The sequence below is a fragment of the Acipenser ruthenus genome, chromosome 9 (assembly GCF_902713425.1).
Source record: "Acipenser ruthenus chromosome 9, fAciRut3.2 maternal haplotype, whole genome shotgun sequence".
Lineage (NCBI taxonomy): Eukaryota > Metazoa > Chordata > Actinopteri > Acipenseriformes > Acipenseridae > Acipenser > Acipenser ruthenus.
The window spans coordinates 4,365,168-4,391,036 of record NC_081197.1 but is presented as its reverse complement, the minus strand read 5'-3'; the positions used below and the strand labels follow the sequence as shown (position 1 = coordinate 4,391,036).

At 38.0% G+C, this 25,869-nt stretch overlaps 1 protein-coding gene across 11 annotated transcripts in view; it reads right to left on the bottom strand.

Moving 5' to 3' along the window:
• LOC117407248 (transcriptional regulator Erg) overlaps positions 1-25,869 on the bottom strand; it is a 70,834-nt gene that overhangs the window by 36,000 nt on the left and 8,965 nt on the right. For 9 of the 11 annotated variants that reach the window (XM_059030855.1, XM_059030853.1, XM_059030849.1 and 6 more), the window contains exon 2: positions 15,290-15,382. In XM_059030855.1, coding sequence (XP_058886838.1) covers positions 15,290-15,328 — 39 coding nt within the window. In that variant the 5' untranslated portion in view covers positions 15,329-15,382. Of the gene's footprint in view, positions 1-15,245; positions 15,383-25,869 lie in introns of those variants that run through there. The other 2 variants (XM_059030864.1, XM_059030866.1) reach the window with 2 other exon arrangements.

Here is a 25,869-nt window from a genome sequence, read left to right as displayed (position 1 = left end):
ACATTACAATATCGAATTGCCTTCCCTGGTCAGGAAAATCGGATCGGGAAAAGCAAATGTAAAGCTCTGTGTTAAGAAAAGACAAGCACAATAAAGAACAGAGAAGTTTGGTAAAGAAGGGTAAAAAAAAGAAGCTTTTTTATCTCCCAGAAACCAAAGGATCACATGACAAAAGTGTGGCCGCCATATTAGGTCACTAGTCAAAAAGAACACTAGAGTTACTTTTTGTGTAGTGTTCACATGACACTGAGAATATGAAGTGAGCATCTCAACTAGTTTATGAGATGACGGGGGTTATTTTCAAAGGAGATCCGCTGGAGGCTTGTGCTATACGCCACTATTTCGACCGTTTTTTCTGCGCCTCAGTAGTATTTTCTAAAGCCGCTAGTTTGGTTCGTTAGTTATTATTTTGCCATTTCCACCGAAAATAAAACCCCTTTCAAAAATCGGGTGCCGACTGGTTCAGAAATAGGTGTCAACAGATTTTGCTTAAATATTGCATAATATAGGAGTGATGAGGCTGGTGGAGCATTAATAGGTACATACTGTACAGTGCCTGCCTCATTTCAGAATGGTCTCCCACAGCACATTATTTGTCGTATCGGTCCACCACTTTGTGAGGGCACGTTATCAGAGAGGTTTTGTGGAAACGTTTGATGCCACTTTGGAAGCACATGGGCAGTACCGTCAGAAGCATTTCATACATAATTACTGCAGCTGAACTCTGGAAATAGACAATACTAACTTTAGGAAGCGGACCACTACTCTCACTTCCTTTATGCTAATGTACAGAACTTGAGAAATAAACAGGAAACCATTCAGTTTAGTAAATCGCGTTTACTGAAGATACCATTCAAAGTGTGGTATTTTAGTGAAAACCTCTGCCCTTAAAGAATTTCTTGAACTATAAGGTTAATTGGTTTATAAGAGCATCACTATACAAGCCACATCAGTGTATAAGCCACTTCCCCACTAGGCCCCCAGAAGCTGCCTACAAAGTAGACTTATACACCAAACTTTGGAGTACTTGTTTTAAGGCTAGACTAATAGTTTCCAACTTATGAGGCACTTGTCATATGTTTAGTACATTCTTTAAACCTTGTTGTGCTAAATACAAAAATAAGTAGTAATGAACCTAGCCACATATATGTTTGAAAAAATCAAACAGTCCTTCATTATTAGCCTGGCTACAACGTGAAGACTGAACCAAAGAAAAGTGAACCCCCCAGTTTCAAATACAGGTGTGTCAGGCCATGGAATTAAAACTGTAATAGGGAATAATACTCTATTCCCTAATACAGCTTCTGACAAAATAATGGTCAAGTAGCTTTCTAAAAACTGATATGACAAATCTACCACTGACACAATCAACTATAGATGTAACATGAATGAAATGTAAAGAACTTAATATAGGAAAAATAAACACCTATGTTATCCACACCTTGTTGGAAGAATACAAATCTGCCTTATTTAAATATCCCTCTTCACGCTGTGACAGACAGTATGTAATGTTATTGTTTCTTTGCACCTTTCTTCTTTTTCTTGCATAATTTAAGATTGATGGTTCCTTACTGAAACTTGCCCAACAGAAACCTCAGTAGCACCGTGTACTGCACTGTAAAATTGCATAACTGTAATACTGGAAGGGTCACTAAAAGGAAGTTGCTAAAAACAGAACACACACACACACAAACACGCATACACACACACGCACACACACACACACACACACACACACGCACACACACACACACACACACACACACGGCTCGCACAAGCAGGGTAGTTGAATGTTTGTCACTCTCAGAGAAAAGAATTGCCACACAAGTATTAACATAACGGTTTGAAATGTTGCGTTCCTGAGATCATTTATCTTGTGATCTTTACATAACACTTTTGATTTTTTTACATGTCCTGAATGAGCCCCATAGTGCCCCATAAGTGCTTACTGATTTAACCCTGAGATATTTAGGTTCTCCAGTACAATATACCCATTCAGTAAACACTATGTGATGAATGAAATAGAAAAACTGTACTATAAAAAAAAAAACCACTAAATTAGTGGCTTTTTTAAATTAAAATGAAATATATGCTGACAACATCAACCAGTGTGACTCAGGTGTATTGAAATACTGTACGCACCAATGTGTTTTTTGGGAACTTACGCACACATTTGTGTACCTGGTCAAAAAAAGATTACATGTATCGGCCACATGGAAGTTTACTTGATTGCAAGAAAGTATACATCTGGCACATTGCCCTTTACCTCATGGCAATGTATCAAATATGCCAGCTTGCTGTTTCAACGGCCAGTTACCAGACACACAGCTTCTTGTGATGCGGACCAAGTCAATTCCCTCCAAGACTTGTGAGTACTGTCTGTGAGCTGGGCCTAACACTATGCAATCAAGCCTTAAAGAGCTCTGCCTGTATCTTAACACCCCGTGCACCGTTACATTGCAGGAAACGCCATTTAAAAAAAAGAAAGAAATCTCAAGATGCTGTCCCTGAGGAGTAAGAAATCTCTCCCAGGCCTTGCTTTGGTTGTTTTTCTCTGCAGGTGCCAAAAGGCATCTTGTCTTTTTGTTTGCATGCAGATAACAGAAACCGATCTCCACTTGTCTTGCAGTTGAGTGGTTTCGCTGCCGTACTGAACTGTCAGCAAGAATTCCATTTATTATTATTATTTTTTGTTGCGGTTGTTGTTTTTAGATTTTTCATTTTGGGCTCAAGCAGGAAATCTGCAGGAAATGACCCTTGTTTCCCTGTCACCCGAAGTCGCTGCTGTGCTTTGCTTTAGACAGAGAAACTCTCCCGTAATGTTCCTGTAAAAACAAACATGTGATATGGGGCCGGGCGGCTCAGTGATTATTGCACAGTACACCACCATTTTCACATCTGCAGACCTCAGTCCACACCTTACTTTACTATAATCTTGAGCCTTTAATTCATTTCCTAAAGAAAGTGCTGTCCATACCCTAGACTTGATTAACTACAGTAGGCTTTTATTCGACTGAAGAAGTTAAGGACATGGAGAGAAGCTGACAGGGACACAGAGGCTAATGCTCCTACTTCCCTATAGCAAGCACCCCATCTATTTCTTCAACTGTGCAAAAAGAAACTGACCAATTTCATAATTTTAAATAACAAGTAGTTGTCATGCCATCAAAAACCTATAAATACCTCCAATGTTTTGATTCAAACACAGGCTCCCTTGGGAAAGATATGTACAACATATCGAAACGTTGGGCAGCTGGCTTTTTGCACAAATATATATATATATATATATATATATATATATATATATATATATATATAGTAATGGCCCAAACAGCCTAGTATCTAATAATTAATGTTGGGAACAAGGTCAGCATTCAAATAAATAGGGCTATTTCATATTCTGAGATTACAGACGTCTAAACTTAAAATGTTTTACTGGGATTGACTGTTTAAGATAAGGGAACACAAACCACTTTTTCAGGAACAGTGGCTTGAAACCTGGTTCCAGGAGACCAGGAGACCTAATTTGAAGCAACTTTTCTGTACCAAACCCCAAGCCTCCCCAGGTGTGCCATGAAGTGGCCTGAAACCTAGTCACCTGAAACCAAGTTCCAAGCCACAAAGTGGCTTTGTGTTCCCTCACCTTTAGATATTTTGCTGCATCGAATTTCGCTTGTTGTAAGTGGGCCCACAGTGCAAACAGCCACGGCGGCAGTCAAAACAGAATCATATTACTGAATGTTTGCAGTCTGTGTGTTTTAATTAAGGATTGTAATGTAGTACATTACAAAAAAAGTGCTGAGGCTGTGCTGTCATTAATTTACTGTGAGACCTGGAACAGGTACAGTAAACTTCAGTGGGGTTTTGGAACATTTCAAAAATGTTAATTGCAACCTTGCAGAGGCTGTGGAAAAGATGGCTTGCCAGCTAATGCCTGGTAGCTATAACCATTTACCACCCAGAACAAGCTATTACCAACATTTAAAAGTTATTTTCAGTCTATTTCCACTCTTCCAGGGAAACTGACCAAAACCTACAGATTCTCACATGTAACCCTTTGGTTTATTGCTTGATAAAATAATGAATACCAATTTGGCACAACTAGAGGCATATTTTCAGAACATTTACTCCAGTATTTTATAAACTACTATATTTTCATAAGGAGAAAAAAAAACGGAACCAAACAACTAAATCACATATTTTTTAAAGTACACTAATGCACTACAATCCAAGGTATCTTAATTACTTTAACATGGAATGTTCTTCTTTCAGAAAAGTGAATTAAAGACTACAGCAAATTCTTTGAGTGGTCCCCTACACAGTTTTACACAATCAATACTGGGCCCTTTTGCAGACAGTGTCAAAAAGGGAGGAAGTCGATTATGAATGGAGAGTGAACTAATCTCTAACCCTCGAAGAGGAAGGTCAATCCAGGGCACACTTCCCTTATAAAAGGTTATGCAGTAGCAAAGCAAAATGCATTCTCATACATGCTCATCTGGACTGAGATCCAGGGATTGCGGTGGCCTGAAGTCTAAGTCATGCTTCTCAAACCGTCCACACACAATTCTGGCATTGTGGATGGGTGCAGTATCATCTTGAAGCAGCCATTGCCATCAGTGCACAAGTGCAAGATTGCTTTACTTGATCTGCAATGTTAATACAAAAAAATAGCAGAAGAAAACAAGGGATCCATGGTATAGCAGGAGAACGTGTCCCATACTAAATCCAATTGGGTAGACATGTCCTAATAAAGTGTCCAGACAGTGTAGGTTTTCCCAGATAGGCCTGGGGTGTCTTTAATAATAATATGCAATTTCAGAAAGGTCATTCCAGGCTGAAAGCTTGGCTGGGTGTAATGGATGTAACCATAACCCTTCCAACCCAGCCATAGCTCTGTGCTAATCACGAGGTAAGGTTGTTTGGTTGTGTACTCTTTGGTGTATGTGTGTGTGTGTGTTTATTTAAAGTGAGTAAATAATGTAAATAACGTGTAACTCAAGTAAAGATGGTGCCGCAGTATCCAGAAAATATCCCTCTTGGTTTCACAGCCACATTCCTGCACAGCCTTGAGCCTTACTGCACCAATAAAGACAAGCCACGCGATTTGAATTAATCAGCTGGGCCAGACAGTTATATTAAAAAAGCTGGTTGTTTTCTCCAGTTATAATGGCAGTCTGTGGCTTGCCTGAATCTCTGTCGTTATTGGCTTTCTTCTTTATGCCTGGGGAGACATGTGTTTTCCATTTGAGGGATCCAAATCGTGCTACATCATCAAAACAAACCCTCGTGTCAGCTGGGAGAGTTCATGACAGAGCACGGCTTTGTGCATCACATTTATATTTACTGTGCAGCTCTAACCCTATAGAATTAACTCATTTTGCGTCATAGTCGAATGAAAGTGGAATGAAACCTGATGAATAATATTACGTTAACATACTGAATTACATACCGCTTTGTAGTTTTCCATATATATATATATATATATATATATATATATATATATATATATATATGATAAAGTGACAGCAATACTGTACTACTATTATGGCTTCCAGTGACTTTTGCGATATCATTTTGTAGTTTCTTTGATTACATGATGTTAAATAAAATATCTAAATAATATAGTTTTTTTTTAAGTTTGTTTCAATCCTAAAATTCTAGGAGATGCAAAACGTTTGGACAGAAAACACTCTTTTCCCAGCTACGTATCTTCAATTAAATGTATTATGAACTGTCACTAAATACCCAGGGCACTGTTGCCCTACATAAACAAAACATGTATAGTTATAAAAGATTAAGTCACATATTTCAGGGAATTTATTATTTATTTATTTTTATTACAGAGGGCCAGATGCAAATATTTTAAATATACTTGCATACCCCGACCCCAAACCTACACTAACCCTAACCCTAACCCCAACCCCAACCCCAACCTCAACCAACCCTAACCCTAACCCCAAACCCAACCCCAACCGCAACCCCAACCCCAACCCCAACCCCAACCAGAACCTCAACCCCGACCTCAAACCTACACTAACCTTCCGCCATAGTTGGTTAGCCAGTCACAGATTTACGTTTGTATGTTATATGTGTGAACATCTACCACTCCTCTCACAACTTCAAGACATGCTTTTGGTTTTTCAATACACACGTCATACTTGACTGGCTTTTTCAAACTACAACTCAGCCTCCTCATCCAGCTCAGGTAGCCAATTGACTGCTCCTCCAAATGACTGACACACTGAGTTGCCAATCCACTGAAGCCCTATCTCTCACATCACATGACTCAACTAAATAATTGTACTGTGTTTCCATGGCAACAAACCAATCCACACAACCTTTATTTTTGCTTACCAGCATGATGCCTAATGTATAATTTGTTATTTACTTGGAAAACAACATTAATGCAGTTGTTAGAATTGTGACAATGCACATCAGACTCACAAGGCATCTGACAGCAAAGCAGGGTGGGGAGACCACAACAACCACATTCAAAAGATCAACACACAAAAATGTCAAATTATTACTTTTTACAACAGGGTGTGGGAATCAAGTAATTTCTTTCTTTTTTTCAAGATGTTGTCTTAATTAGAAACTCATTTGTTGTTTTCCCAAGGTTAATCATGCTATTTTTGAACATAATGTGATGCACTTGTATAAAAGAGAACCACCAGAAAAATCTAATGTTGCATACTTCTGTGAAACAGGACGTGGTAAACCACAGCGCACCAGAATCCTTCAGAGCTCTGGGAACTGCCACTGAAAAGAGTCTCTCGTTCAGAGCCCCAGAAAAAAACTTACAGCCTCTTTCATAAGGTTTTAATGTGTCGTAGTGGAAACAAGGCAGAAGTGTGCCAACAAATGCATGGGCGTTTGGTCAACTTACAAAACAGCATTAGCCTGATAACCAAAAAAATGGATTCACTTTTGTTTGTTTAAAGTTCTGTTTTACAAAACGTTTATTTCATCCATAACTTGCAATAGGGGAACATTAAGAAATATTAAAAGAGACTTTTTGTAAAATTCAATGACAAACGTTGCAACTTTTAAGTGTTTCACTTGAAGACACTGAGCAATAGTTACAGTCGAAATGTTTTTTAAATTTTGCATAGTTCTGAGAAAGTTAATTCCCCTGGCCTGTGTCCAAATATATAAGCCTGATAGAGTCTGGAGTGCTTGTGGCACACTGCTTTAGATCCCAGTGTAGTAAATTAAAAGAAAAGGGAAAATCATATACATCATAAAACCTTCTACTTAATGTATAAGAGATCCTGCTACTGTAAATGGCATACCTGAAATGAACCCACATAACCCCTTTGCATGTTCCCGTTTGATTTCTATTTTAAAAGACAGGTTTCTAAAGATTACGCTTCCACCCAAACAAACACATGCTACCATTGAATCTGAAAAGCACTGTAAGCACATCCATTGATCTCTCTTTTTTACAGGAAATGTGCCGCTTCTATAGAAGACTGATTTGTTAAAAAGAGTTAATGACAGACTTACTTTTCCTTTGCCAAACACAAGCCTTGACCCACTGGGTACAAGATGAACATGTATATCCTGTAAGCAGCAGCCGATTCAGTTTTTTTCAACTCGAAACAGAGCCGTTGATATCTTTTTGTATCAATGTGACAACGGCATAAACTTGGCCGTCACATCAACGCGACAGCGGCGTGCGAAGCGTCAGTCTCAGAGAGGAAACACTTTCTTCAAGTATGGTTTGAACCAGGTCCTGGAGAGAGTGGCTGATATCCATTTCTTTTTGAAGAATGTAAAAAATGTACATTCCAACAATAAATTAAATACCAGTACCACTGGCAATAGCGGGCATTGTATTTGGCACCCTAAGCTCAGTCCCTATTTTTTTTTTTACTTCTAGAAAATGGGACAGAACACAGATTACTTACTCTTAAATCAGAGAAGTCAGACTTGGGGTTTACGCCAAATAAATTCTGAAGACCCATGAATTAGCCCTCAAGGATTACCACTGAACTAATGTGTCACAATTCAGCACAGAGGAAGAAAGATGAGGAGCTGTTGAAGAGGACTGTGCGCTGTAGAGAATGCAGGTGAAAGGAGAGTTAGGACTATTAGGACACATTCCTGAAACACTGAAGAAGGGAGCGCAAGAGACTTGTCTACTTAACTTAGTTTCTTATTTGAACCCTTTCACGCACGGCAACCTCATATGGGGATGGATAAAAAAAAAACTCTTCTAGTCTTTTACAGTATATGGGGACAGATGGAAGACGCAAACGCATGATAGCCTCATATGACGATGCCATTTTATCCCCATATAAAGCCAGGGGAACCATTTGAAAACATTTTCAATAAAAATATATTTATTATGTGTCCAAAACGACTTTTTTTCAGCTATTTTTAAAAATATTTGATGTATGAAAGGGTTAGTTCTTAATTTCGAGAGTGTTTTGAAACCCACAAAGAAACTCTAACGCCTATTCTGAAACAGCCCGTATTACACTTTGAGTAGAATGTACAGTTTTCCAAAACCAACATTACTTTATATCTAAAAATGAGTATAAGAATTGTTTTGTATATATTTTAGAAAAGAAAAGAGCTTAATACATCAGTAAAGTGAGTATAAAGCTGTTGCAGTCAGGATGTCATATGATTAAAAATATATTGTCTTTATGAATCACTGCACAGCGCTCCGGTGGTCAGACAGGATTTCAAAGCCCCACAGGACATGCCTTTTAAAATGAGTGCATTCTTTCATTCTGACTGATGTTCTTTTATATGTGCACATACATACAGTTCACGATGAAGAAGAATACTGGCCTGGCTTTCAGTCATTCGGGATACACAGCACGTTGTCTCTTTGCATAATGTTTTTAGCTTAGCCACCCAGCACTGAAAAAAGCCAGAGTTTGGATACATCACAATTCTCTCAGTTAATTATATTGTGCATTACAGATCATCACATGGCAACATTGAGCAACTAGACAATGAAAGACTCCCTATCCCATCTCTATGAAAAAAAAAGTATCTTGTACTCAATGGGACACTCTCGTTAATAATAATGGATTACTTCTGACCCCCATCTGCTGACCACGACCAGCAACTGGATACACACTAATGCCACCTACTGGTCATTTAACAGCACATCATCACTCACTCTGACAAATAACCAAGGCAGTACATGTGGCACCCTATCCAAGTCTCATGCATTGATTGCAATGCCCTCACATAGCACTTCCATCTAACATCAACAGACGTTGTGGTTTAAAAAAAAGAAAAAAGATAAAGAGGTTGGAAAAGCTCTGACCTGTGTTTAATGTCAGTTGTCTTGATTTTTTATAGTTACTGCCTTATTTTCATTGCACTGACTCCAAATCTCCAACATTCTGTCATTTTGTTCAAATCAGCTGCAGGATGTGTCCATTTTTAGGGAATCTCTGCTTGCTATTACGATTACGATTGGTCAGATATGCAGAATTCAGAAGGCAGTTAAGATTCCCCCAGACTACACTGTACTATTTTTGTTTCCCTTGCGTCTTTTTTTATTTTAATACTATTTAACTGACAGTACAATGACACACTCAACTCTCAGTATGACACACACAGATTATATACATTATATACATTATATCTTGGACTTTTTGAACCTGGAAATAACCAAGAGCCTGATGGTGTTAATTGGTGCTTCAGAGCCTATAGGGTTGAGCATATTAGTTGTAATTACTCCCTATTTGTTTAGTAGCCTAATTATTATTAGTATAGTCAATTTTCTGATTTGCTACAGTGCTTACTACATACCATAAATATGTAAAGCACATGCAGATAAACTACAGTACACTGTATTTATTTGCAGACTTGCCTGACATCAGCAACATACCCAGCAGGGAGGTGTGCTAGAAAACATATCCATTTATTTATTATTATCAATTTCTTAGCAGACGCCCTTATCCAGGGTGACTTACAATTGTTACAAAATATCACATTATTTTTACATACAATTACCCATTTATACAGTTGGGTTTTTACTGGAGCAATCTAGATAAAGTACCTTGCTCAAGGGTACAGCAGCAGTGTCCCCCACCTGGGATTGAACCCACAACCCTCTGGTTGAGAGTCCAGAGCCCTAACCACTACTCCACACTGATGCCCATTTATTTGCTTATTTATTTAAACAGGGTTTAATAACTGCTTCCCAACTGAACCACAAAGGTTTATTACAGACGGCCACTGCCGTGCACAAATGCAGTTACCAGTTACGCAGGTTCATCAAAATGCAAAATAAATTCACTGTGAACGTCGTAATCGTGAATTAAAAATGACAGAACATCCAAAACACTGCAGCAAACCTTGAACCAAAAATCCTTCAGAACAGACAATGAAGAGGATTGGATTATAGAGTGTTCAAAAGCTTTAGAGAACACCTCCCAACTTCTAGAATGTTCAAATGACTTACTGCAGCTGCCTGGTGTGTACACTCTCTGTACTACAGTGTTGCAAATTCAAATGTAAGGAGTTTCAGAGTTGTTGGCTGGAGCGCACTCCCTTCACAGTGAATGTTTTGTTTGTTGGGACTGTTCAGGCCAAAATATTTTTTGAAAGTCATATACCATGTCTACAAGTTGCAAGGTAAATAAAATATAGTGTGTCCCTTTCCAAAACTGAACAAACACTGTTCTGTGTTCTTGTGCCATCATTTCAAGTGAGAGACCTATACTGTGAGCGACAATGGTAGCAGAAGAAAAGTTTAGGGATAAATGTGTTTATCTCAATAACTGCAACTTTTTGATAACATAGGGGATGCGATATTTGTAGCATCTAATTATTAAAATGGTTATTTGCTGCATTGAAAAGAGTAGCTTCCATATATATTTTTCTTTCAAAGAGATATTTTATACATAGTATACTCCTTTTAGGAATATGTCTAATTTCCTTCTGAAGAAAATAACATACTAGCTTTTCACTCAGAAACTCAACAGCGGACACCAATACTACAGACAGAACATGGAAGAGGAAATACATTTAAAATCGAACAGATACAGTACACATTTTCCAGGCGCAAACTTTTAGAAAACCACTTTTTTTTTCTACAGCCACTGAAAAAGAAAACAGATCCCTCTGGTTTCTCAAAATAATTCCATAATTTGGTCCAGAAGACGTTCTTAATGTGCTGAACCATCTGCCAAGGAGGCAGCAGGCATATGAAAATAATAATAATAATAATAATAATAATAATAATAATAATAATAATAATAATAATAATAATAATATCAGTAACAAAAGCAACCCAACCTTAAAAGCAACAGTTGCTAATGCAAGACTACCCTGAAAATCCAAAGCGCTGTTTGCATGTAAAAGCATGCTCAATATGAACACCACAACAAGCCAGATTAGAAGCCAGCTACCTTCAACAGCAGGAGGCACGGTAACTTTAAAATGGGAAGAAAGCTGATTACCTTTGGAGTGAAACAGAGGCTCCACTTGGTCCCAGTAGCTGCAGTTAACTTAACATCTGGATTCTCCTGCCTGCAGCCCTAGCAGTGCACATGCAAGTGTGTCTGCAGCTCTGTCACTTCTTGGCAGTGACAACGCAGCGCTTGCTGTGTAATAAATGACTGAAGTATCTGCCCAGATTTTCCCCACATGCCGAGCCTGGTTAAAATTTAAGTGAACGTGACCAGACCACAAGTTTATCTCCAAAAACTCATGAAATAAAGACGGGAGTATGGCCTGACCCCACTGCACAAATTCCTGGATTCCTGGATTTTTTTCTTCTTCTTTGGAACTCTTTCCAAGGCGCCTGGCCCTCTCGCCAGTAGGAATTCTGAGCCCAGGGCCAGGGATAACGTTTAAGCAGGCTGCTTCTGCACATTGGATCTGACTTTCATTTACAAAGGCTCTGGAATTCTCCTCAAAGGAATGTTAAATCTCAACCACACAGCTACCATCCACCAACTGTATGTGATTCAATAGCAGCTAGGGAGCTGCGCGGTCAAACATTTAAAGTTGCCACCCAGTATTACAAAGAGAGAGAAACAGACGTGCTGTGAAATGCAATGAAATTGAGCGTTATATGTACTCAGAGACGAGACACTCACCAATACCATGAAGTAACAGCATTTACAGTACTGAGCGTTACTCCCATCAGCTTTCAACATACTTTGGTTAAACATCTGAACTTGGCCCAATGTCTCATCATTGGGAGCAATAGGACAGGTGACCAAACCATAGGGCAGCCTCTTCCTGGTTCAGCATTCTGATTACCTGGCGGTGTGTTCCTAGTATTTCTGACATCACAAATGCATATATAATTTTGAACCTATTGAAAACAAGGTCATGTTAATTTGACATCACTGAAAATGTTTTTTTTTCTATTGTATAGCTCCTGTTATCCTTCCCTCTGCAACTTACCCCCCCCCCCAAAAAAAAAAAAGTAAATTAATTAAAGCTAAAGGGCAAACAGCAGACCATCAATAGACTTGGCATTCGCTCATTATTACAAAGACATTCACAGCCAGCTTCGAGCAAATAAAATTTGAAAGTCTTTCCTATCTACTGTACAGTTTTTTAAGGCTTTAAAAGAAAAGAAAAAAGCTATGTTGGAAAAATGTTATTGCAATAAAGTTTGTTTTCCATTATCGCAGAAACTTACCCCCTGTTGTGAAGTAATCCCCATCTAGATGATTTTTTATTTTTTTATTTTTTTCATTTTGTATTTTAAAGAGGTTATCCAAGTTTTTTTGCAGCCATGCAATGCAGTTGTTGTGTGTATCCGCATACAAAGAACAGTTTCAGAGAGCGACAATGGCAAGGGGTAGAAAGTTGTGTAGTGCTCAGGACTGTGATTGGTACGTTGACATTCTATTCACAAGGCAAAGAGAAGGACAGCTGACACCCACAGGGTATAATGGTGAATTCTTTGGTTCATTGATAAACTCATGATTTTAATTAATCATGATGCATTTACATTGTCTGGTTTTGCATCGCACAGCAATTACGATCAACACAATCTGGATTTCAGTTAAATATTAGAATGTTAAAAAACAATTCCAATTAGCAATTTCAAAAGCCGTTTCTACAATCCACAGGGGGTATGGGGTTACCACAAGACCCCCTGGTATTTGTGGCTGTTTCTTGCTATGCCCCGTCAGCAAGGGTTCGTATTAGGCTTCTGGGTGTGTTTTTTATTTCTCAAACCTTGGTGATAAAGTCAGGTTGACCCCTTTTGACCAACCTGTGTTCAAGAGGTCAGGAATGGGAGAATTCTGATTGCTATGAAGAAAAAAAAGTCTCCCCATTAGCTCGTTACCAGACTGTACAGGAGTTTACAGAGGCATGGGAAGCTTTCTTTTCTGGCTTCAGCACTGTCCAGCTAAAATCACAGAAGGTGACTACAGTATATAGCTGTAGTGGTGTCTTTACCAGTCTGGTATTCATCAGGGAGAGAATGTCTCCAGTAAATATTGTGGTCTTGTACAGTTTGTGACAGGCATTTTCTAAGCTTTCAGAATAGCTTCTTGTTATGATGATTCACGATGACACAATGTCCACAGAAATGAGGCATAACACTTTTACTTTGCTCATTAGTTTCCATAGGCTTTTAAAAAACGATTCTGCCGTACAGTAACAGAAAGGGAACTTGTCCAAATATATGTGCCAAAAACAATTCATCACAGTTCTATCCCTTGTTAATATAAGTGTGCCACCATAACATAGATAGAATCACTTGAAAGCAAGGGCAAACCACTCAGCTCTATTCTCCATTACTGAACATTTTATTTAGGACAAATAAAATACACAATTGTATTATTTTTCACAACAGAACAATTATTTATGTAATTTAGAAAAATATTACAAAGTTATACGAACATCACCCATATATATAAATGCATTGAATACCAGAGACATTATACTCATGGTTTACTAAGTTCAGCTATTTTATACCTGATTTGTGATCTAGATGGAGGTTGACAGGTTGAATATAATACTTTTTGTTGGAACAAAGACCTATACTGGAATGCCCCAAACCCCAGAATATGGGGCAAAGATTAAATGCATGTCTGGAAAAGCAACAAATATTTTTTGGATCATTGTTGAATCAATGAATGTCCTGTAGTCTAAAGAGATGTAGCCAGTGAACTATAAACATGATATAGGCATCCTGAACAAAGCCAGGCAACGGCACCTGCAACACTGAGCTCCCTCACAGCAGTGAAAGAACACAACTTGAAGCACAGTACATTTCCATGGCTTGAGTCATAGCAATAAAACAAGTTTAACCAATCAGGCAGAAAGGAAAATGGAAAAAGCAGGTGTTCAGCTCCCAGAATGCTTCTCTAAAAATCCTGTATAATAACTATTCCTTTCCATTCAGCCTCTATGATCTTACTCACTAAAAAAAGGGGGGGTAGGTAGCAACTGACCAGAGAGCAGCAAACCTGCTTGAGCATGTCCGTTGCAGGTCTCAGTGTGCCACCCTGTATTTATAAATATAGTTGTCGAATCCAGACCCCCCCCCCCCCCCCACAAGCTTTAGTCTTACACATAGCATGTCTGCAGACAAACAACAGTGTCTTTTTGAATAAATCTACTCGTTTCAGTGCAAGTTCACAGAGACCTTTCATTTTAATCATGCCACTGGAAGTCATTGTGGGCTATTCCTGTTCCAGGCTGAACTGCACGTCGAGGTTTGCTAGGTCTGTCCTGCAGGGGGCGCACTTCTCCCCATTATGTTATCTGCCCACGCAGAAACGTTTGAGAAATGTCATTTGGAAACCAACAAATAACAAAAAATACCAGTGTTAAAACTTTGAGAAGAGTGCCCATAATCCTAAATACCTTTCTTGACTAGTTAGACAGGTTGGTAGGTCAATTTCAATTACAGTGCAGAGAAAAAGTATAAGTGGTTCTTCAGCTGAAACATGCATACCATTTATACTCAACTCCTGCAATGACATAAAGGCAGGCAATTTCAAATGCACCAAGTGTCATACTCAAAGCAGGCACAGTCGTCATTTGTGTCTGTAGGTAAGCGCTTCGTTTTTTAACTTTTGAACTAAGGCTGTAAACCTGTGTTGAACAGATTCAACATTTAAACCTTCAGGGTAAACCGTTGTTTACCGTTTAAAGATCTTACGCATTTTCAATGAAAAATGTGACCTCATCTATGTTATTATGACACTGATGTTCAATGAATCCCCGTTAAACAGGCCATTTTCAGTTAAACGCTTAGTAAAAATACGATACCGTTTAAACGTTTATACCTTGATTGTGACAGTGTATTGGTCCTCAGAATGGATGCACTCACTTGGATATGGGATGCTGGGTCTGGGACAGTCTGAATCATGTCCTTCTGCAGGCGTCAGGAGGTTCTACAGCAGAGCGGTCCTCCAACACCTTCCTAGAGAAGGCAGCAGAAACGAAAGGAACAGTCTGTTGTAACAGGCAGTGGAAAAGGCTGATCATGGATTTGAATATAAACAACAAGAAGTCATTGTCATGCTATAAATACCTCCAATGTTTTGATTCAAACACATGCTCCCTTGAGAAAGATATGTACAACATATCGAAATGCTGGGCAGCTCGCTCTTTGAGTTGAATTCATATGTTTATATATATATACACAGTATATGTATGTATGCTAATGGTTTGGACCTGCTTGAGCATGTCCGTTGCAGGTCTCAGTGGGCCACCCTGTATTTACACATTCTTATTACATAGCATGTCTGCAGACAGACAAGATCACAGTTACTGTACATATGAATCAAACACACAAATGAGCGGAACAGTGACTCGTTAAACCAAACTCGTTAATTTCAAGCTATACTGAGTGCACGCTTGAAACACCATGTGTAAAGTGTTCAAATACACTGAAGCATCTCTTCACATAATTCACCAGCATTCAATCTACCCAATTATTATTATTATTATTATTATTTATTTCTTAGCAGACGCCCTTATCCAGGGCGACTTACAATCGTAAGCAAAAACATTTCAAGCGTTACAATACAAGTAATACAATAAGAGCAAGAAATACAATAACTTTTGTTCAAGCAAAGTACAAGTGTGACAAACCACAATTCAATAATACAGCAGGTAATAGTGATAGTTACATCAGGATATGATTAAATAGTGATAGTTACATCAGGATGTGATTAAATACAAAGTACTACAGGTTAAAAACTTGGCAGATTACAGTATTCTGAAGTACAGGATTAAATGCAGTAAAATAGGGGGCTGATAAGAGCGAAATAAAGCACATTTACATGAAGGGTGATAGTGTCCCAGGATACAAACAGAGGAGTTCTACAGGTGCTCTTTGAAGAGGTGGGTCTTAAGGAGGCGCCGGAATGTGGTCAGGGACTGGGCAGTCCTGACATCTGTAGGAAGGTCATTCCACCACTGCGGAGCAAGGGTGGAGAAGGAGCGGGCTTTGGAGGCAGGGGAGCGTAGCGGTGGTAGAGCTAGTCTTCTAGTGCAGGCGGAGCGGAGAGGTCGAGTGGGGGTGTAGGGAGAGATGAGGGTCTGGAGGTAGCTGGGTGCAGACTGGTCAAGGCATCTGTAGGCTAGTACAAGAGTCTTGAACTGGATGCGAGTGGTGATCGGGAACCAGTGGAGCGAGCGGAGTAGTGGAGTAGCGTGGGCGAAGCGAGGCAGAGAGAACACCAGGCGGGCAGCAGAGTTCTGGATGAGCTGGAGCGGACGGGTGGCGGACACAGGGAGGCCAGCCAGGAGGGAGTTGCAGTAGTCTAGGCGGGAGAGTACCAGGGCCTGGACCAGGAGCTGGGTAGCATAGTTGGTGTGGAAGGGTCGGATTCTTCGGATGTTGCTCAGGAAGGCAAGTGCGTGCCAGAGTGGAGATGTGCTGGGAATAAGAGAGGCAGGGGTCCAGGGTGACTCCAAGGTTCTTAGCTGAAGAAGAGGGAGAGAGTGTGGTAGATTCCAGAGGAACAGAGATAGAGAGATCAGAGGAGGGGGAGGAGGAGGGAAAGAAAAGGAGGTCAGATTTAGAGAGGTTGAGTTTGAGGTGATGCGAGTGCATCCAGGAGGAAATAGCAGACAATAGCAGACAATTATCTGTTTTTGTAGCCTGTTTGTCATTAGTCTGATAAGTTAGCTCATGTTCCACTGGGACTTTAAGTAGGAATTACAAAACCCCATGAATATTGCATAGTGTAATAAAGCAGTCCGGGGAGGGTAAAAGACACAGGTGACCACACCTGGACAAACTTCAGGGTCTCTGGTTCCCCTTATAAACGCTTTACCATAGTAAAAACACAGCAAAGTGTAGTAACGCATAAGTGACTTCAATGTAATGCCTGTCCTGGGTAACTGGATAACATGGATTCAACGCAAGGAAAAATGTCTTCTTTTATATGAAAATCTAGTCTATGAGAAGGTGAGGTAGTGCAGTGGGTTAATAAACTAGCATGTCATCTCTGAAGGTCTGGGTTAAAATCTGGTTAAGTTGAATTCATTTGTTGGTTTCGACTTATCCGTCGATGGACAGCAGCCCACAATGATGTGTAAGTCAGATAGCAAAATGAAGAGGAAGCATTGTACAGCATTGGCTTGAGTTAACTTAGTCAGATCCTTATACGATTTTATAAACTTCAATGAGGTCTCCTCTAATCCTTTTTCGTTCTCATGGCCTGGAGACTAAACAGGTCCCTTAACCTTATAAAGGTGATCCCTCCAGGGCAGTACAATGAAGCTTTGTGAAGCTTTCTGCCTTGTTGATGAATAGAGTGGTCTTCAGCCTGCACTGCTGCAATTTCAGCACCTCACTAAATTATATATATATATATATATATATATATATATATATATATATATATATATATATATATATATATACATACAGTATATATATGTATGTATATATATATATATATATATATATATATATATATATATATATATATATATATATATATATATATATATATATATATATATATATAATTAAAAACTGAGGTAGGACATATGTATGGCAGTTTTGTACATTTTGTCAACATAACTAGCTATTTAATGGCTAGTGTTGCCCTGTGGGTAGGCTGCAGTGTTAAAGGTCAAAGGTCCCTGATGACCTCTCTGGAAAGTCTTGAATGGATGACTGAAGTAGACTTCTGGACATGTATGCATAATTTAAAATGGGAAACATTTATTTATTTTACTCTCTCTAGCCTTTATTCTTTGGATATAAATGACCCTATCAGCCACATCTGATTGTAGTTGTGCATGTAATTTGAATTAAGCAATAATATTTAATCATTAGTGTTAACCAGTCAACTCTTGGGATAAACATATCTTAGAATGTGTGCCGGAGTTAACATCTGGCAGCCATCATCACACAGACACGAGTTAAAATAGAAGGAAACTTCCCCTAGCATACAGCTTAGAGGAATACAGGATAATTACTTATAAAAGCATGTTAATGACAGTGTGCAAGGACACACCACATACACAGGTTGTTTATTATTGCAACTTATTGAAGGACCAGGAGGTTTTGAGGATCTCAAGCATAGCATTACAACGTGCCTTAAAGCACGTATTCCTAGTAAAGGTAATTCAGAAATGAATACCCACGCAGAATATACGAATGTATAGTACTGTGCATCAATAGAAAAATACTTTATAAAACAGATTCTACTTTATAAACATTTCCAAAGAGTGTAATTAACATCAGTGGATTTCAGTTACGTCACAAAATACCCATAATATACAACACAGTATATTCCTTGCTTAGTTGTCTTAGCGTAACAGACATGAGTTTTATTGTGGGTTTTCTTTGGGGTTTTTTTTAAACCTTCCTATAAAATTTGCAAGGATGGCCTAGAGACCAAAAACAAAAACAAAAACAAACTGGAATAAATGCATCAGAATAGAATGTTAATAGTAAATGTAGGAGTTCTGAAGAGTGTTGGTTATGTCACTGAGTGAAATCAACCTCCAACTTCACCACAGAACAGCCCACCCGAGCCCAAGAAATACACACAGCACTCGATTTGAAACAAGTGCTTAACAGTTTGTGGGAGAAAAAAATTATAAAACAAGGTAGTCTATTAATTTATTCTAAAATGTATATACTGTATATATATATATATTTTTTTTTAATAATGAAACACAGGTACAGTACAGTAGCAGTTATGCGGTGTGGAAGACCATCCGGGTTAAAAACGAGTTATTTAGTACGCATTTTAAATATTTAGTACACGTATTGATTTGGACCAATCAGACTACATAAAATACTACGTCTTCTCAATAAATGTAAATGAGCTCCGTATTTTCTACGTAGAATTGTCTTGCAAACTGTAAACGTGTGTAAATGCGCTCAATGCCACTGTGCTGTGGTGATCAAAGTGTGGTTGTGCCCCACACTTCCGTAGGTTTGTGTCATGTTTAATTCAACATTCGTCAGTACATGCTGACGCAGCATCCTTATAAAAGCAGTTTGCAAGCTGGAAAATAGTGTCACACACAAAGGTAATATAAAGCTTGCAAGGTTTTCAGGCAGGAAATCTATATTATCAGTAATACAGTTCCTAGTACAGTGCAATGTATTCATTGGTCAAACTACAAGCCAATTACCGGCAAGTTCCCATCAGCCTCTTAGGTATATAAACCTACTTCACAAATGCAGTCCTACCGTGCTTCGAATTATCATTCATTTAGTTACGTACCCCAACCGGTCGTATCGATGTTGTCCCTTACCTTCGCATTATGGATTCGACTCTCCAACTGTAGACCAGTCCAGGATTCGGGAGGAAAGCGTCCCAGACAGCAATCGTCTAAAACCACATCTATCTTAATATTTTTTGTTCATTGGGTTGAACACGTCACATAGATTTCTTATTTTGTTGTTTGTTTTTTAGCAGGCGGCACCGTAATGCTCCAAAGGAAGAGGCAGTGCTCCAACTATTTTTCACTCTACTTTTTATTTTTCTTCAACCATTGTTTGTGTTCAGTGTTTTTGGAAATCTGTAAGATTTTCTATAATAATAAAGGTGGTTATTTAACGCAAGATTGTTCCTGCTGAAAACCTTTAACATGGCTTTAAAGAGGTGATGTGTGGACTTTTGGTGAATTTGTGGACAATTCATCGGAATTCAAGTGGAATGTTACCTCATGCCACTTGATCCCTGCCACTTAATGCAGAGCGTTACCAGATTTTCATTTTTCCTTACTCAATGTGTTGAATTCAGGCTTCAGTGCTCGACAAGAAGCAGTACCTTCAATTTCCACACTCAGCCTTTTTTTGAAATGCTCAGTACATGAGCCGCTTGTTTTTTAAACAGCTTGTCTGTGAAGCTGCTGGAGGAGGTGTGCACTGACTGACAGGCTCAAGGAGGCACATACGTGGGGCGCTGGAGTGACTGGCTTGTAATCTCGGCCAAAGGGTTATAATTATCCCTTGTATTCTTTACCGAAATAAAACTTTCCAAAGAAAAACAGGCCCCTGGCTGAAAAGCAGCAGGGTGACATCACAGGAGAATATTGAGCTGGGAGATGGCGGTTTCTAAATACAGAGTGCTCAGGTCATTTTTAAAAGGGCAACACCCTGAATGAGTGGGAAAATACTTGTTGTGTCAGGGTTTAAGCACATGACCTGTTTAATACTGAAGAGGTGTGTAGCCCAGTTAAAACTTTCGTTGCAATTTTTTAGTTTTTCTTTGTATTGCTCTTTAAGGACTCTCTGGTCCTCGCCGGTATTACTCTTAGCAAGGGCATGCAAAGCTAGAAGAATGCCAGACTGCAAGTAGGCAACCCTTACCGTGGTGCACATGAGTACTGGTGCACTGTGAACTGCATTATTACACCCCTGAGTTGCATACTTTAATGAATGTTCTTGGTCCACAGCCCAGACTGTCTCCAGGTCTGAATCCAGAATCTGAACACTGCTGGATCAGCATGAGGAGGCTGCTGATAAACCTTTATTAAGCAGAAGCTGCGATAAACCAAAAGGAGGTTTTGCCAAATTCTACTGGCAACACTTTACATTAAGTGTCTCTAATTACTGTGTATTTACATAATAGTTACTTAGTAAATACATGTGTACTTACACATAATTACAATGTTATTATGCATAGTTACAATGTACTTAATGTGTACATCTTTTTTTCACGACACAATTGTATCAGAAAAGGGTTAGGGTTAGGGTTAGTGTTAGAGTATAGGAACATCTCCTAAGAGAACACTTCGCCTAACAGAACACCCTTGTGGTGAAACAGATTTTTCCCATTGTAAAGGAACAAGAACTTTGCTTATAAGAACACCTTTTTGGCACTGCTAGTGATTCCTTCACAACTGATACAGTACTGTATTGAAACCTGATAATTCATCAAACTTAAATTCAAATTGTTACTTTATTATTATAGTTTATTAACATACACTTGCCTATTGCTTTTCTCTTACTTATTACAAAGTTATTTCAAGTTCTCTTAAGCACTCTCAAAGTGTTTTGCTTGTTTGTTTTGTAACATTGGTATGATTCTTTCTCCTTTCAAATACATTTAAAATGGAGGAAACACTTTGAAAATACGGTCCTTAGATCGAACTTCAGGTTTCTTTTGTTTAGAAAATAATGAAACCAATAAAGAGATCCCAACTCCCTTACAGGTAACCCATAAGCTGCATTATTTAATTTCGATAAATATTGTTCTACTTCAAGAAAAAATTGTTTCAGGATCGATGAATATTGCTGTTGAAGATTAAAAGATACAGTGACTGTTTTGGGACACAAAGGAAATCAGTAACAAATGTCAGCTGTAATAATAATAATAATAATAATAATAATAATAATAATAATAATAATAATAATACTGTTGGGTTGATGCAGTAGGCCTGTATCATGTAAAATCCAGCTCCTAATGCATAACATTCAAAACCAGTTCATGCCTGTGGTATTCATGGGTTCTGTGGTCTATTTCACTTAGAGGTTAAAAAGCCATTGGATATGAGCAGACTGTGCAGCGTTTTCCACCATAAGGAAGAATTAGCACTGTCCAATCCACTGCAGAAATGCATTCAGTGAATAAACCTGGCGTGCCATCAGTAATCATTAGTGTACACAAGCACAGCCACAGTCCACAAGACAACATGTAAGAGGAGCACCATGTCAGCTCCATGAACCTCATTCGAAATAAAACCCTGCACTGCTTATGGAAACTATGCCTCATTGTATTTGTATAGTATTGTTACAGCTGGAAATACAAGACCCGACAGGACTGCAGCAACTGAACGTGCACAGGTTTGTGGAATCCAAGAAAAACAAGACTGTGAAAGTAAGTTTTGTATAACATTCGTTGATTCGTTTAAACTGCCATGGGCATTTTTAATAAAAGGCAGACTTCATTAAGTTTCTATAGTCATATTTGTATTCTACTTCTGTTATTATTTCCAATTTGACCTGCATTCCCACATACTGTACAGTGTCAAAATCGAATTTAAACAATTCGTAAAATACTGTGCCATTTAGGATTTTTATTTCATTACCCGTTTAAACATTTACAGCCTTACAATTAATTTGCTCCATTATAGAAAGGAATATAATGGTGTATATTATAATGGTGTATATGAAACTAGCACATACTCTACCACTAAACTGGCCCTTCCTGCAACTAAGTAGTGTCTTACAAGTTAAATACATTTACAACTGCTGTTAGTTCCAGAAAAATCTGCCTTTGTTCTTTAAATAAAAAGCCATTTTTTACCAAAGAATGCATGATTTGCATATTTTAGAAACTGTCAATATTGGCAGAAAATAATCCAGAGAATTTTGCTGCATTCTTCGCTGAGTTTACAAAAAAGAACAACAGAAATATGGTATATAAATTACTATTTGGTATTTGAACTATTTTTTTTTTTAAACTCTGCATTATTATTATTATTATTATTATTATTATTATTATTATTATTATTATTATTATTATTTAATTATTTAGCAGGCACCTTTATCCAAAACACCTTTATCTACGCGCATCATCGAGCAAAGTGTACATGGTTTATATGTCATTGCTGTTAACTATTTATTAACTCTGCAGAGACATTAATATATAAAGTGCCTTATGGTCGGCACCTCTTTTTGGAAAAAGCTTTGCTGTGCAAGAATGCCTTCAAGATTATATAGATATTATTAGTGCTGTGACGAACACAGGATTTTCATGTCCGGATATTCGCTCATAATTTAAATATTCGTTCAGATATTCATTCGTTTTCAAAAAGTTATAAAAGCCATTATATTGCTCAGAATGCAGGTAGAGACAGTATAGCAGCAGGAACAGGTGGGCGTGGCCCCTGTGTGTGTGCCTTTGTTTTACAGCAAGACGTTACCATATGTAACACGTTAAAATTGAAAAATATCCCAGGAGTAAAGAATACGTTGTGTAGGACTTCCTTTACCCCAGTGAATTAACTACAAAACAAAGGATGCCGAGTAGCAGGTCAAGTTAAACGATGTTTTGTTTATTCCTGAAATAAATAAATAAATAAATAAATTTATTTTTTACTTTTTTTTTCATTCCTTGCCATTGCTGTTTCTTCACACTGGCACTCACTGTAAGGGAGGCTCCTTCTCTTGATGTTTTTAAATCTCACCTGAAGATGTACTTTTATACTGAAGCTTTTTATTTATTTATTTTTTAATTGTATTGGTTTTGATTTTATTTTTGTTTTGCTGGGTCTGTTTTATTGTTACTGTTGTACAGATCTCATGAAAGGGGCTTTCTAAATTCAATAAATATTACTGATTTGATCCTGTGTTTTTATATATATATATACATACACATGTTAAAGTAACTTCTTTGAAATAAATGCAGATGCTGTGACCCTAAGCAGAGGGAAGCACACAGCTGGCAACAGAAGTGCTTTGAAAGCACTACAGTACCTTGAAAACATGTTATACTTGTAATTGTGGAACAGTCAGAAATATTAAGACGGACCTCCTGTTTGTAGCTGTGCTGGGTTCAACCGGTTTCCTGCAATTGTTTGTTCAAAAACATGAATGACATCATTTGAAAATATCCTATCTTGCACTCGGCTCTTATCTGCAGGATTGACATGCATTATTAGAAATGCATGAAAAAGGTAAACAGACAGCGTCACCCCAATGTGAGTTTCTTTTTAAGTTTTAAGTAGACAAACATGTCCTGTACAAGGCAACAGCCACCGGCTGAAACATTTCTCTGCTTAACTTGGTCTTATATAAACCTTATATTAAAAGGTTTTGGTCTTGTCAAAATCTATGAAATATACTAAGTATTTGGGGTTTAGTGTGTGCCACAAGGTAGGTTTTCCAGTCCTCTGAACAACAGGGTTGATTTTTGTGTGTAAATGCAGTCCTTTTTAAAAGGGGGTTTCAGAAACCTACAGCAGTCTTGTTTTTCTAACAAAACTCCACCTATCTGGGGTATTTTTGGCTGGGCTTGGTAAATTATACGCTTTTCAAGGAGGTTAAATTTAAACAGTGCACTGCCTTATTTTCATTCTGCCGTGATGTTTTTTTTTTTTTTTTTAAATAACAAATTTCTTTGATGCAGAAAAAAGCAGCATTGAGCCAGTGGGTTACACTGGGACTTTAATTGGCTACCAGCTCATTTTTTCTAACTAGTGACTGCTATCGTGACAGCACCCAGAACTCGCAAGTAACACAGAATAGAAACTATACATTATTTACTCCCACTTTCTTAATATTTGCTTGTCGGGTGTCTGACCTGGAAAATGAAAATGCTACATTTTTCATCATCTCAGATTAGTTGACAATATAACATATCAAAGTACGGTTTTGTTGTGTTTATCACACGGTGGGTTTGTACCAAAGACGCACAAGTAGCAAGTTTACACAAAACAAAAAGACTAATTCAGAAAGAAGCCCGAGAGTGACTAAAATGTTTTGTGACGTGGCTCTCTTCTTTTTTTATTATCTGATACATTTTTCAGCACAGAAGTTAAGGAGCACTGGTGGTACAAATGCTGTATAAATTACTCTGTATTATTCAACACTAATATAATCTCGAATCAAACTGCCAGATGTCCTACATTTAATAGCCAAGTCAAAAGATTTATTCAACTAATTACTGCATGAACAGCAATGTCCAAAGATAGTTCAGGTTACTCAGTAAGCTAGTTATTTGAAGATTATTTATTCACGAGAGAACAATATAATTCCCCTTTTGCAATCTAACAGTAAGTGCCACAAGAAGACACAAAAAGTTTTCAAAGGACTACTGGAGCTGTTAAAGGGTAAAAAGTCTGGAAAATTAATTTCTATCTGGGGAAACAATGAAGCAGGACGTAAAACTTGATCTCAGTAGTTACATAGAGGAATCTGAATTTTATTTTGTTTTGAAGCCAAATTGTGCCATAGTAATATTTTATTTAAAAGGAAACTGAAAATGATCAGTATATGAACTAATAGCAATCATAAAGCAGTATTCCGCAGTAAATAGGACTGTGTTTAACATTTTTTGACTACAAAGTAGCCCTTATATATCTCACAGGACCCCAAAATACAGAGCATGCAAGGCTAGAAATATTACAAAAAAACTGATGACAAAAAAACAAACTTTCAGGTTTCTTTTAGTATTTCTAAATTTAGCACTACTGAGTTTTTAATAGTTATGGAACAAAATGCTACTGTAGCTAAATGCTAGTTATGGAAGAGAATGCTATACAAAATAGTTGTGGCCCAGGAAATAAAAAAATATATAAAAAAGTGTGATCTATATAATGATCTCCTGTGCATGTGTGAACAAGGAACAATTGCTATGGCATGATACAGAACTTGAACTTTCTTGACAAGAAGAATAAGCTCAAACAAGCCGGTTCAATTTCACCCTAATGAAGTTGTTCTGAAAGTCATGCATCATTGCAAAACCTAAATCATGCTTC